At 40.5% G+C, this 14,866-nt stretch overlaps 1 protein-coding gene across 4 annotated transcripts in view; it reads left to right on the forward strand.

Moving 5' to 3' along the window:
• The first annotated feature begins 273 nt into the window (after positions 1–273).
• The window catches only part of LOC121387830 (innexin unc-9-like), a 57,181-nt gene continuing 42,588 nt past the window's right edge, over positions 274–14,866 (forward strand). Inside the window, exons 1-2 of one of the 4 annotated variants that reach the window (XM_041519051.1) lie at positions 296–557; positions 13,532–13,578. In XM_041519051.1, the coding sequence (XP_041374985.1) occupies positions 13,577–13,578 (2 nt within the window). In that variant the 5' untranslated portion in view covers positions 296–557; positions 13,532–13,576. Of the gene's footprint in view, positions 558–13,531; positions 13,579–14,866 lie in introns of all 4 variants that reach the window. The other 3 variants (XM_041519050.1, XM_041519055.1, XM_041519053.1) reach the window with 3 other exon arrangements.

The raw sequence follows: 14,866 nt of genomic DNA on the forward strand, positions 1-14,866 counted from the left end.
GCCGATGATTAATAAATCAATGTGCTTTAGTGGTGTTGTTAAAAAATAAAACTTTAACTTTGACCACTACGGTTTTGGGAGCGGTAGATGTATTTCGTAATAACAAGCAAACTATATATACATTGTCACAACACTAATTCAACAGAACTGCACTCTGTGTCAGACGCTTCACAAAGCCCGATAGGTGCGCACATACCTGGCTATGTCAAGTTAAGCAAACGTGGGAGATCCCGTTCCGTCAACAACGCCGGCCAATCAAATCGCCGGATACCTGACCTGTAGGCATTCCATTCGAATTTATGGGTCATTTGTGACGTACTCAGGTAAACGACGTCTCTCTCTTTGTCAAGAACAAAAAGTTTTCGGAACTTTCTCTACCAAAACCACATACGTTTATTTTGGAAAATCAGAAGCGTTGATTTAGAAAAGAAGTAAGCTATGGAGGTTTAATTATGGATTCACGGTCGGGATTAAGCTGAAAGTTTTTTCACCTGTCGTCGACTGAAGAAGAAGGCGTCATACTATACTTTGTTAACCGAGGTGAGACGAGTTGTCAGGTGTGTTGCAGGTCATACAGGTATTTTACAGGTGTTGCTAAATACAACATGGCTTCTGGTGAAATAATAAGGAAAACAGAGTAGATAGCGATATTCACATATTCATTAATGTCTTAATGTTTTTGTTTTGCTGTATTTTTTTAATGTTACATAAAACTTTTAACCACCTGTAAAGTACACAACAGCAGGTATACTTGTCAACTGCGTCTGTCCTAGATATTCCGCCCAGACAGGTAATTTATTTTTATTTAAGCACGAATGTAACAGTTATCTCACATCCTTGTAAGCTAGCTAGCGTAGGCTGGACTTTGTATTCAGCTACGACATGCATGTAGGGACGCGTGGGTGTGTTATGTCTATATTCAAGCGAATTTTCTGTTATTATTTTATTTTCCGAGGGAGCATGACCCGACCACCCCAAAAAAACACCCCCCCCCCCCCCCCCCCCACACACACACACTAAAAACAAAACACTTGGTTAGCTAGAGACTAGACCCCCGCCGGACAATTTCCTGTACACACACTTATATTATACAATACATAGTTACATGAACACATCTTCGAGTCCAGGTCTTCAATTAACACTCCACACAGATTAGCTCTCACCTATTTATGGGTGGCGAGGATAATCCGGTTAATCCGTGCAACACACTACAGTTTCCTTCCTTTGTTAGGAGTCGCCATGTAAGCAGGGTTGTAAATGTCTTATACTGTGTCCGGACATAACTGTTTGAAATCTTACGGGCTGTTCTAAAAATGACCATCTGGTTGACGCGGGATGTGCTGAAGTGTTATCTGTTCATTAATATAATCGACATTTCAATGTATTTTGAATTCTTACATCCACATCTTACACTGTCCAGGGTCGAACATACGAAAACGTAAAATTTGTAACACATGTTTGCTCCCTCCCCCCCCCCCCCCCCCTCCAACAGACACACAAACAATACATGTGGTGATATGCACATACATATATGCACACACACACACACACACACACACACACACACACAAACACTAACACTAACACACACAAACACTAACACACACACACACACATACTAACAAAAACTCACTAACAGTCAAACAATCACACACACACACACACACACACACACACACACACACACACTAACAGACAGACGCACACACTTAGTCACACTAACAGACAAACACACACACACACACATACACAAAACACACACACACACACACACACACTAACAGACAAACACACACACACACACACATATATATATCTATCTAAATATCTATCTATCTATCTATCGATATATATATATATATATATATATATATATATATATATATATATATATATATATATATATATATATATATACACACACACATACACACACTAATACATACACATACATACAGACACTAATACATACACACTAATACACACACACTAACACATATACACAAACATATACACACACACACACACACACATATATACACAAACACACACGTATACACAAACACACACACGTATACACAAACACACACACGTATACACAAACACACACATATACAACTTATACACACACAAGTACAGGGCTCGAACATAAGAATTTTTAAAACATTGCCATGGGTGAAACGGCTCACCGACGGCAATGTTGAGTCTGTATATCTATACTATCTGACTAATAAAACTTTATGACTAAAATTAGATACTGAATACAATACAGATTCTTGTTTAGAATATCAGCGGCTGTGTATTCAACGTGTTTCTGATCGTCACGCTGTTTGTAAAAGTTGGTTTGTTTTGTTTAACGACACCACTAGAGCACATTGATTTACTAATCATCGGCTATTGGATGTCAAACATTTGGTACTTCTGACATATAGTCTTAGAGAGAAAACCCGCCACATTTATCCATTAGTAGGAAGGGTTCTTTTATATGCACCATCCAACATACAGGATAGCACATACCACGGCCTTTGATATACCAGTAGTGGTGCACTGGCTAACCCACTGTCCTAAACAGACAGCCCAGATAGCTGAGGCGTGTGTCCAAGACAGCGTGCTTGATCCTTAATGTATTAGCAGCACGAAAATAAGTTGAAATAAAATAAATAAAAACGATGTTAAATCCAGACTTTAGCTTTGTAGAAGTATCCGTTTCCATCCCTCCAATATATGTATAGTGTATATCTGAGACCGGTGAATCTTTTGAACAAGACAAGACAATTTTTATTCAGTATAAAGGCCATAGGCCCATAATACAGTCAGAAACTGTTATACATGTTGAATCTTCTGGGGAACATATATCGGATCAAATGTGACTGTTTATTTCAAACTACAGAGAAACATACAATTTAGATCATTATCTGATGCATACAAAACATAAAACACGCGATTAAAAATAAAATCTTTTGACTGAATTGCCAAAATGTAATTGGCCAATACATATTTAAATTGGCGAAAGAAATTGAAGGTTGGCGAATTTGTTGGAGAACAAATATAGGAACTCAGAACTAGCCCTTCTCCATGCAGTAAACTGATGCCAGTGTACGCCTTGAGAACCCTATTAAAGGGACAGTCCTGAATTTACAACCATTGTCAAATGTTTCCGACCAATATAGCTTTTTTGATGACGTAACATACAAATTAAATAGATTTTCTTATTTAGAATATCAGTGTTTATATTTACAAGGTGTCTGTTGTTGTTTTAATGCTTATAGTAGCCCAACCTGGATTTTACCTCCCAATAATTTTGTAAGTGCGAAAAAATATATATCACGAATTAAAGTAAAAACTGAGTGCTACAAACAGTATACGACCGCAAACACATTTGATATACAGACACTGGTATTCTAAACAAGAAAATGTATTTAGTATGAAATCGTAGTCGCCAACAAGTCTCTGTTATCGCAAACATCTTACAATGGCTGCAAACTAGGACAGTCCCTTTAAGACCTGCATATAAATACAATTACTGCATGCACTTTGAGTTGGCTTGCCTTAATTACCTAATAGCAGCTCATAAGTACTTTGATATATAAATGACCTTTCTGTATCAATACGAAAACCACCAACAACTCGGCGGCGGATCCAGAATGTTGGGATTGGGGGTGGGGGTCGTATGCTAAATGGAATATGGGTACTAAATATGAGCGAGTAAATTTAATTTGTAGAAGATATAAAGCCGGGTCGCTGGGGGGGGGGGGGGGGAGATAGCACGGGGGAATGCCCCCCAATCAATATATATATATATATATATATTTATATTTATTACACCAGTGCGCCCGCCCCCACTAATTTCACACCTAATTCCCGCCACGGGGCTTAGAAGCTAGCTCAGTTGTATTGTACACAGACGAGCCGCCTCAAAGGCCCAGTATTTGATTATAGCTTCTGTCTTTTGAATTGGTCAACTATTAACTATTTTGTCTTTGAAAACAAGGCAACAGTCGAGTTGTTCAACTCGTTAACTTGCCGATTCTTAGGTTGCTTGTGTTGACTGTGGATAATCGACTGACATGTAATGTTCGTGTACTACTGATTTGGCCAACTATTCTAAACGATGCAGTGGATATACCATTTGCAGCTGGTAGGTAGTGGGTTCGTAACCTAGTCGAGTGCATGGAATTATATATAACACTGTATTATAATTATGTACAAAATGTTGACAGGTTAATTTTTTTTTTTAAAGCAGATACAATTGTTGAGATAGATTAATTATTATCAAACATATACATCAGTCCTTTTATTATTATTATTATTATTATTATTATTATTATTATTATTATTATTATTATTATTATTATTATCATCATCATTATTATCATCATCATTATTATTATTGTTAATAGTACCCCCAAACCAAACTGACAATGTCAAAGACGGGGAGCCTTGATTATGAATCATTGCCTTAAATCACTGGCTTAGCAAGGATTTTATATTGGGGAGGAGGGTGGGGTGTGGGGGTGGGTGGGTGGGGGGCAACACATATGGGGGGGACCCACACTATGTATGTATAATTTTATAAAATTTAATACAGTAAAAAAACAACAACCCAAAAGAGGTTTGATTGGGGGGGGGGGGGGGGGAGGGGGAGGGCATGGACCCCCGTGACCCCCTCGCTACGCCACTGCTTACAATGCACATAGTCGAATCATATCATGGATAGTCGAATCATATCATGCTTAGATTGATACGTTGATTTTAAACATACATTTCTGTGTTCTATTTTGGAGTAAAGTGCGGTGCAATTGTTTGTACGTTTTAATTTTATTTACATTATTGTGGAAATCGAAAATAATTTATGTTAAATTTATTTAATTTGTCGTCAAAACATTAGTCCTGATAGATATAGATATAGGAGTTGTGGAAGTATGGAATCGCGTTCGAGGAAGCGTGCACATTATTAATTAAACAGTCGAGGGAACAAAACAAAACAACAAAAGACTCCGAACAAACCCCAAACACACACACACACACACACACACATACACACACACACACACACACAAACACAGAGAGAGAGAGAGAGAGACCCCAACCCAACCACACAACCCCCCCCACCCCCCCCAAATAAAAACAACAACAAAACAAAACAACCAACAAACAACAACTACCGACAAAATAAAAAACAACAACAACAACAAAGAACCCCCCCCCCCCCCCCACAAAGAAACAAAACAAACAACAACATTACAACAACAAATACAAAACTCTTGCAACAGCCGAAAATGTGTATAGTGCCTAAATAGGGCCAGTGTCATACATTTTTCCATAAGGGTTATACGTTAAAACTTAGTTCGTTATCTACAGGTGCTAACATCAGATTTGTGAATGTGAAGTAAAACGCCTAAGCTGCGAGACAAATACTGACCTATTAAACCTGAACTATGTAAATGTATGCAGCTTCGCAGGGTAAATTCAAATTTATTGCCTTGTGCGCGCAGATAATAAAGCTTTAAACAATACGAGTACGATTAGAATGATATGTGAAGTGGGGGTAAGGTTGGAACACGCCATATATATATATGTGTGTGTGTGTGTGTGTGTGTGTGTGTGTGCAAGCCCATTTCGTTTGTAGATGGGGGTGGGTGTTATATAATAGAACTGTTTCGGACCTTGAGTGGGAATGGGGTACTTCCCCACCCAACACGGCCTGGTGCCGGTTCCTTTAGGCCTTTTACAGTGAGGCTTCGATTGCCAGACTGGTGAGTTAAAATTGTTTAACGATACCACTAGAGCAATTAATTAATTAATCATCGGCTACTGGATGTCAAACATTTGATAATTCAAAACAAACTCGCTTCATTTTTTTTTTTCTATCAAGGATGTTTTATATACAGTTTTACCCATATAGGACAGCACATACCACGGTCTTTGATATACAAGTCGTGGGGCACTGGTTGGGAGGGGGAGAAACAGTCAAATAATGGGTTAGATTTCACTACTCACTCCTCAGATGAGCGCAAAGATGTTAATCCCAAGGACCCCCCCCCCCCCCCCCCATCCCAAGACGGTCCCCTGATTGTCCTTAATTGAATACTGTTACAAATTATGTTATGGGCCAGTGATGAAAGAAAGAAAGAAATGTTTTATTTAACGACGCACTCAACACATTTTATTTACGGTTATATGGCGTCAGACATATGGTTAAGGACCACACAGATCTTGAGAGGAAACCCGCTGTCGCCACTACATGGGCTACTCTTCCGATTAGCAGCAAGGGATCTTTTATTTGGGCTTCCCACAGGCAGGACAGCACAAACCATAGCCTTTGTTGAACCAGTTATGGATCACTGGTCGGTGCAAGTGGTTTACATCTACCCATTGAGCTTTGCGGAGCACTCACTCAGTGTTTGGAGTCGGTGTCTGGATTAAAAATCTCATACATCGACTGGGATCCGAACCCAATACCTACCAGCCTGTAGACTGATGGCCTAACCACGACGCCACCGAGGCCGGTAGGCCAGTGATGAAGCGCTCGCCAGATCTAGAATCTATCCCATGCGCTATTTCTCGTTCCATCCAGTACAACTGGTATAAAAAGACCATGGTATGTACTATTATGTCTGTGGGATGGTGCATATAAAATATCCCTTGCTGCTAATCGAAAAGAGTAGCCCATGAAGTGGCGACAGCGTGTTTCCTCTCTATATATCTGTGTGGTCTTTAACCGTATGTCTAACGCCATATAACCGTAAATAATATATGTTGAGTGTGTCGTTAAATAAAACATTTCCTTCCTATCTCCGTCGGTGGGCCCATTGGGCTATTTCTCGTTTCATCCAGTGCTCCACAACTGGTGTACAAAAAGACCATAATATGTACTATCCTGTCTGTGGGACGGTGCGTATCAAAGATCATTTACTGCAAATGAAACACTATAGCTCATGGCGTGATGACAGCGGGTTTCCTCTCATATTATCTATGTAGTCCTTAAACATAAGTCCGACGCTATATATATATATAAACATCGATAAAAATGCGTTGAGTACATAGTTAACCACAAAAGATTCTTTATTTCTTTCGAGTGCCCTCCAGCCATATTTTATTTATGTATTCTCACATATACAGAACTCCAAAAGAAACGCGAGTATAATTTTTAGTGGTATCATTAAATTTAGGTGGTGGTGGGGTTGTTTTTTTGTTTTTGTTTTTGTTTTTGTTTTTTTGTTTTTAAAGAGACATATATTGAGATTCAGGGGTTCGATCCTACACACACGAACATCAGGCGAGCCCCGACTGAGTTAGATCTAGATTTATATAAAAATAAATAAATGCAAATACATAAGTGATAGTTAGCGAAATATGAATGGCAGTCCACATTTCAGAAGCAGTGAACCTGAAAAAGGACAAGGTACCTCCGAGTGAGTGCACCATGGTCATAACCTTTCTGACACCTATCCATCAACCTGGATTTGAAAAACGTGATAGTTCAGTCACCAGCCCGAGGCTGTTGGTATCTCCAGTGATCAGATTCATCAAATGCTCTACAATAATTATATTATTTAGACTGGTTCTTCTATTTCGCTTCTGATTGTATGGGTGTATCATTTGTTTAATAAAAAAAAAACCTACCGGCATCCAGAGACGGAACCCGGGGTGGACATGCTCGAAGCCTTAGTGGTATAGGAGCATGGAAAAGTCTTCACTCACTCACTCCCTACCGGCATCCAGAGACGGAACCCGGGGTGGACATGCTCGAAGCCTTAGTGGTAGGAGCATGGAAAAGTCTTCACTCACTCACTCCCTACCGGCATCCAGAGACGGAACCCGGGGTGGACATGCTCGAAGCCTTAGTGGTATAGGAGCATGGAAAAGTCTTCACTCACTCACTCCCTACCGGCATGAGACGGAACCCGGGGTGGACATGCTCGAAGCCTTAGTGGTATAGGAGCATGGAAAAGTCTTCACTCACTCACTCCCTACCGGCATCCAGAGACGGAACCCGGGGTGGACATGCTCGAAGCCTTAGTGGTATAGGAGCATGGAAAAGTCTTCACTCACTCACTCACTCCCTACCGGCATCCAGAGACGGAACCCAGGGTGGACATGTTCGAAGCCTTAGTGGCATAGGAGCATGGAAGTCTTCACTCACTCACTCCCTACCGGCATCCAGAGACGGAACCCGGGGTGGACATGCTCGAAGCCTTAGTGGTATAGGAGCATGGAAAAGTCTTCACTCACTCACTCCCTACCGGCATCCAGAGACGGAACCCGGGGTGGACATGCTCGAAGCCTTAGTGGTATAGGAGCATGGAAAAGCCTTCACTCACTCACTCCCTACCGGCATCCAGAGACGGAACCCGGGGTGGACATGCTCGAAGCCTTAGTGGTATAGGAGCATGGAAAAGTCTTCACTCACTCACTCCCTACCGGCATCCAGAGACGGAACCCGGGGTGGACATGCTCGAAGCCTTAGTGGTATAGGAGCATGGAAAAGTCTTCACTCACTCACTCCCTACCGGCATCCAGAGACGGAACCCGGGGTGGACATGCTCGAAGCCTTAGTGGTATAGGAGCATGGAAAAGTCTTCACTCACTCACTCCCTACCGGCATCCAGAGACGGAACCCGGGGTGGACATGCTCGAAGCCTTAGTGGTATAGGAGCATGGAAAAGCCTTCACTCACTCACTCCCTACCGGCATCCAGAGACGGAACCCGGGGTGGACATGCTCGAAGCCTTAGTGGTATAGGAGCATGGAAAAGTCTTCACTCACTCACTCCCTACCGGCATCCAGAGACGGAACCCGGGGTGGACATGCTCGAAGCCTTAGTGGTATAGGAGCATGGAAAAGTCTTCACTCACCCACTCCCTACCGGCCCCATACTGCCGCCTGGGACCTCATTTCCTCAAACCATGACTGATCTAATCTTTGTGAAAAAGTTAAAGTTTGTTTTGTTTAACGACACCACTAGAGCACATGAAACAAAACTTAAATTATTTAAAAAAAAAAAAAAAAAATTGTAGGAGGATGGGACAGACTATAGAGTGCCCTGACATTCATTTCAAATTATTTTAACTTGATCTAGAGTTAAACTTTGTCGACGTCACTAGAACATTGATTTTATAAATCATTTAGCTATTGGATGTCAAACAACTGATCATGCTGTAGTCTTGTTGTCTTCAGAGAAAACTAGGCAGTAAGATATCTTTTAGATGCACTTTCCATCAGGCAGCGGCTTGTTATATACCAGTTTTGGGACCCTGAATTTTACTGACATTTGACAGCCCGGCGAGTGTTGAGTTGCACCCCCCTCAAATGTTTCCAGATTTGCCCCTGACTTGATGGCGCACTTAATTCATTGTTAAGCTCAGTGGAAATTTACTTCCGTATCTAACACACACTAAGAACCGCATCTATCTTATTTGGGGATGGGGGTTGGGGAAGTAAAAAAAAAAAGAAAAGAAAAAAAAAAAAAAAAAAGAACACAGTTATATAAAGATCTTCTCAAGTTAGACAAAAATAATTTTTTAATTAATTTTTTTTATCGGAATTTTCACGCGGGACAGGGAACGTAGCTTACTTGCATCTGTCTGAACGACACAACCGTAATACATGATCAGGGCCGTATCTCTGCACAAAGCAGAGTCGAATGGGCATTTGGCAAAATAGTGGATGATTCTACGAATCTCTCTCTAGTGCCTCGTCTATAGGAGGACAGCCACTCCCGAGGAGATTCTTTACTGGAAATTTCATCCGTTTTTACCGACCTCGGTGGCGTCGTGTTTAGGCCATCGGTCTACAGGCTGGGTTCGGATCCCAGTCGAGGCATGGGATTTTTAATCCAGATACCGACTCCAAACCCTGAGTGAGTGCTCCGCAAGGCTCAATGGGTAGGTGTAAACCACTTGCACCGACCAGTGATCCATAACTGGTTCAACAAAGGCCATGGTTTGATCCCTTGCTGCCTGTTGTAAAAGAGTAGCATATGTGGCGACAGCGGGTTTCCTCTAATCCGTCCAATAGCCGATGATAAGATAATAAATCAATGTGCTCTAGTGGCGTCGTTGAATAAAACAAACTACTTTTTTTCATCCCTCTTGCATCGTCACTCACAGACTAGTTTACTAAGTTTGGCACTGACACCGACCAGGAAGAAGGAAGAAAATGTGTTATGCAACGATGCACTCAACATATTTATATTTAATGTTATAAACATGGCGTCTGACATATGGTTCAGAATCACGCAGATAATGACAGAGGAAATCCGCCAATGCATTGCTCAATTAAAATATTAGGGCCAAGTTGTTCAAAGTCTCGGCCTGTGTAATATAGTGGTTAAAGGGACATTCCTGAGTTTGCTGCAACTTTTAAGATGTTATCGACTAACAGACTTTTCAAACGATTGTAATTGCATATCAAATGTATTTTTCTGCATAAAATATTAGCGGTGTATATTAAACGTGTTTCTGATCGTTGTAATATTTTTACTAGGTTAAATTTCATTTTATTTCCTAAAATACGAAATTAATTGAAAACAGAATCCAGTTTGGGCTCCTTACAATTATTAAGACAACCAGAAACACATTGAATATACAGACACTGATATTCTAAACAAGAAAATATATTTAATATGTAAGTTTAATCGTAGAAATATTTTATTAGTCGGAAACATCTTATAATGCAGCATATTAGAACGACCAGAAACACGTTTAATATACGCCGCTAATATTTTAAGCAGAAAAAAATATTTGATATGTAATTACAATCGTTAAAAAGTCTCTGTTAGTCGATAACATCTTAAAAATTGCAGCAAACTCAGGAATGTCCCTTTAAGGCTGGTAAGTACAGGGTTCGCAGCCCGGTACCTGCTCCCACCCAGAGCGAGTTTTAACGACTCAGTGGGTAGGTGTAAGACCACTACACCGACTTCTCTACCTGCTCCCACCCAGAGCGAGTTTTAACGACTCAGTGGGTAGGTGTAAGACCACTACACCGACTTCTCTACCTGCTCCCACCCAGAGCGAGTTTTAACGACTCAGTGGGTAGGTGTAAGACCACTACACCGACTTCTCTACCTGCTCCCACCTAGAGCGAGGTTTAACGACTCAGTGGGTAGGTGTAAGACCACTACACCGACTTCTCTACCTGCTCCCACCTAGAGCGAGGTTTAACGACTCAGTGGGTAGGTGTAAGACCACTACACCGACTTCTCTACCTGCTCCCACCCAGAGCGAGTTTTAACGACTCAGTGGGTAGGTGTAAGACCACTACACCGACTTCTCTACCTGCTCCCACCTAGAGCGAGGTTTAACGACTCAGTGGGTAGGTGTAAGACCACTACACCGACTTCTCTACCTGCTCCCACCTAGAGCGAGGTTTAACGACTCAGTGGGTAGGTGTAAGACCACTACACCGACTTCTCTCTCACTAACAACTAATCACTAACTCTTTGTCCTGAACGGGGCAGGATGTAGCCCAGTGGTAAAGTGTTCGCTTGATGCGCGGTCGCCCTAGGCTCAATCCCCGTGGGTGGACCCATTGGACTATTTTTCGTTCCAGCCAGTGCTCCACAACTGGTGTAACAAAGGCCGTGGTATGTACTATCCTGTCTGTGGGATGGTGCATATAAAAGATCCCTTGCTGCTAATCGAAAAGAGTAGCCCATGAAGTGGCGACAACGGGTTTCATCTCTCAATATCTGTGTGGTCCCTAACCATCTGTCTGACGCCATATAACCGTAAATAAAATGTGTTGAGTGCGTCGTTAAATAAAACATTTCCTTCCTTCCTTCCTTCACTACTCATATATAGCTGTGATGGCTCTTCAGCATAGATGTTAATGAGAGTTAGAGAAGAAACCCGTGAACGCTACAGTATATAACAGTCGTGGTGCACTGGCTGGAGCGAGAAATAGCCCAATGGGCCCATCGACGGGGATCGATCCCAGACTGACCACGCATCGAGCGAACGCTTTACCACACAGGGCTACGCCTCTCCCCCCCCCCCCCCCTTATATATACGAGTAAGGTGCCCGGGACACAGTGCTATATGGTGTATACCACCAAATCAAATCCCATAGACGACCATAGTAACATATACGGCTAAATCTCCTACCTGCAGCGTATCAATCGACGTAAACAGAACGGATATAAATACTACAACCCCTCACCCTTATACTGAATCAGAAAAAAATGGGGTCAAGCTGCTCATTACAGAGATAGCGGGTAGCGTCTATGACTATCCTGGTAACCTGGTTCCGCACCAAATTTGACTACTTTGTTTACAGGTAGCCCATACATGTTTCAAGTACATGGTTATATGAGATAGTGGGACTAGATAAAATTGCATACATTTTTGTCTAGATGAAACCAATTTATTTTTACAACCAACACACTCATATTTATCACCAATCACAGGACTTGTGCTATTAACTGCGCTATCAAAAGTTCGGTGCACCTCGAGCTTTGACCCAGCCGGAAGTTATTTGGTGTAGTGCTACCTATAACACTGATTATTCAATAAGCCAACACATAGATCATAATCACCATTAATTGCTAACAAGTTAAATTCCTAAATAGCCAGAATGATTAATGATCGTATTTGTTAAATGACCACACATGAAATTAATATTAATTGCCTTGCATTGGATCGGTTTCATGATAATAATTTATGCTGGGCATTACATATATGGTATATAGTATTGTTATCTGTTTTGTTTGTTGCAAAACTGTGCCAGCTTCGGTATTTTTGTATTACCTTTGATTTAAACGTTTTAGCTAAAATCTATATTAAATATCTAACAAAACAAAACTAACTAAATAAATGAAGTTAAAAATAACTATAAGTATTAATTAATTTAACATTACACAAGTTATTGTTTAAAAAGAAAACCCCAAAATGAATGCAACTAATTTAATTTGGTCATTATTAATTAAATGATATATTTTCATGCATTGTTTTTCTAAATAGGATGGTGGTGGTGGTGGCGGTGGGGGTGCAATTGTATTTATTTTAATTTTATTTTATATGTTCAGGACATTAGAAATACCACAAAAACCCGCAAAACAACAACAAAACACTCCCCCAAAACCCCCATCCAAAAACAACAACTAAACAACAAACATATGGGCTCAAGTTTCCCCCATCCCAACCAATGCTTCACGACAGGTACGTTCAAGGGTCATGGTATGTACTGTCCTGTCTATGGGAAAGTACATTTATCGATAGGAGTAACCTAATGGGTTTCGTCTAGCTCTCCATCTCTATCTATCTGTCGCTCGCTCGCTCTCTCTCTCTCTCTCTCTCTCTCTCTCTCTCTCTCTCTCTCTCTCTCTCTCTCTCTCTCTCTCTCTCTCTCTCTCTCTCTCTCTCTCTCTCTCTCTCTCTCTCTCTCTCTAAAGAGCCGTACTTTAGCTTGGGTGTCATTAACATACATTCCTTTCCTTTCCTTTATCTTGACACATTTGAGTGAATTGTATTTGACATATATGTAGTTCATAATCAGTGATTGAATTGTGTTGTACATTTCATTTCAGGTGCAAATTAGTTGAAGGCAACGTTATCAACAGAACCCAGCCAATATGTAAGTACTTCTATACAGATTAACACGTTTCTAATTCATTTAAGGATTGTCTGTTATTTCCTTTACGTTCAAAGGGGTATGAACCAAAACAATCATCCGCAAAATGTGTGAATCGTCGAAGCCGTTCCCACATAAGTTTGCGGATGATTGTTTTTCATACCCAAATGAACGTATATAGGAAATAACAGGCAATACTTATAATTAAATTTGAATCATATTTGCTAATAATAACACTAAAAGTTCATACTTTATTTCGAATTATGTTTGGTCCATAAACAATAACGCTCAATATGACAACTTGCCTATTAAATATAAATACAATACAATACAATCTAATACAATCTTTATTTCTTTATATATGAATAATACAAAGAATATGACACATTTTAAGACATAAGTAAGAACATTTAAATAAGAAGATATATACAATCATGTATGGATTTTAAGTAAATAATGGCACACAATAATTTAGATGGTTTAATAATAATTAATAAAACTATACTGCTTGTACTGAGGCAGATTATCTGGAAAGCTCTGTTTGTCAGACGAGACAAGACTTTATTTACACTCGGGCCGTTACACAACGGCATAGGAGGAATATATACATAAACATTTTGTTATATAAATGTGACAAGATGGCTGACAAATATGACGTTCCCTGACGACGTAATTTTTACGTCTGGACCAATAGGATGACGTTATATTGTAATGAAAATTTAATTATGAGTGTTAACTGGTTCAGTAATATATTGCACGTATTATTTTTAGCCATATGTGTTAAGGATGTCACCTATGATATTCTATTTGGTATAGTTCGACCTATAGCCTGAGAAGGTAGGAAATGTTTTATTTAACGACGCACTCAACACATTTTATTTACGATTATATGGCGTCGGACATATGATTAAGGACCACACATATATTGAGAGGAAACCCGCTGTCGCCACTTCATGAGCTACTCTTTTCGATTGGCGGCAAGGGATCTTTTATATGCACCATCCCACAGACAGGATAACACATATCACGGCCTTTGATATACCAGTCGTGGTGCAGTGGCTGCAGCGAGAAATAGCCCAATGGGCCCACCGACGGGGATCGATCCCAGACCGACCATGCATATTCGATTGGGCTACATCCCGCCCCCATAGGCTGAAGGACCTCGAACCCAATACAGACCGTGTTTAATTAATTCTGTGTTTTAAAGCCCCTCAAATCTAAAAATAATGTTTGTTTCGTTTAACGACACCACTAGAGCACATTGATTGCTTAATCATTGGCTATTGGATGT

This window comes from Gigantopelta aegis, chromosome 13 (genome assembly GCF_016097555.1).
Source record: "Gigantopelta aegis isolate Gae_Host chromosome 13, Gae_host_genome, whole genome shotgun sequence".
Lineage (NCBI taxonomy): Eukaryota > Metazoa > Mollusca > Gastropoda > Neomphalida > Peltospiridae > Gigantopelta > Gigantopelta aegis.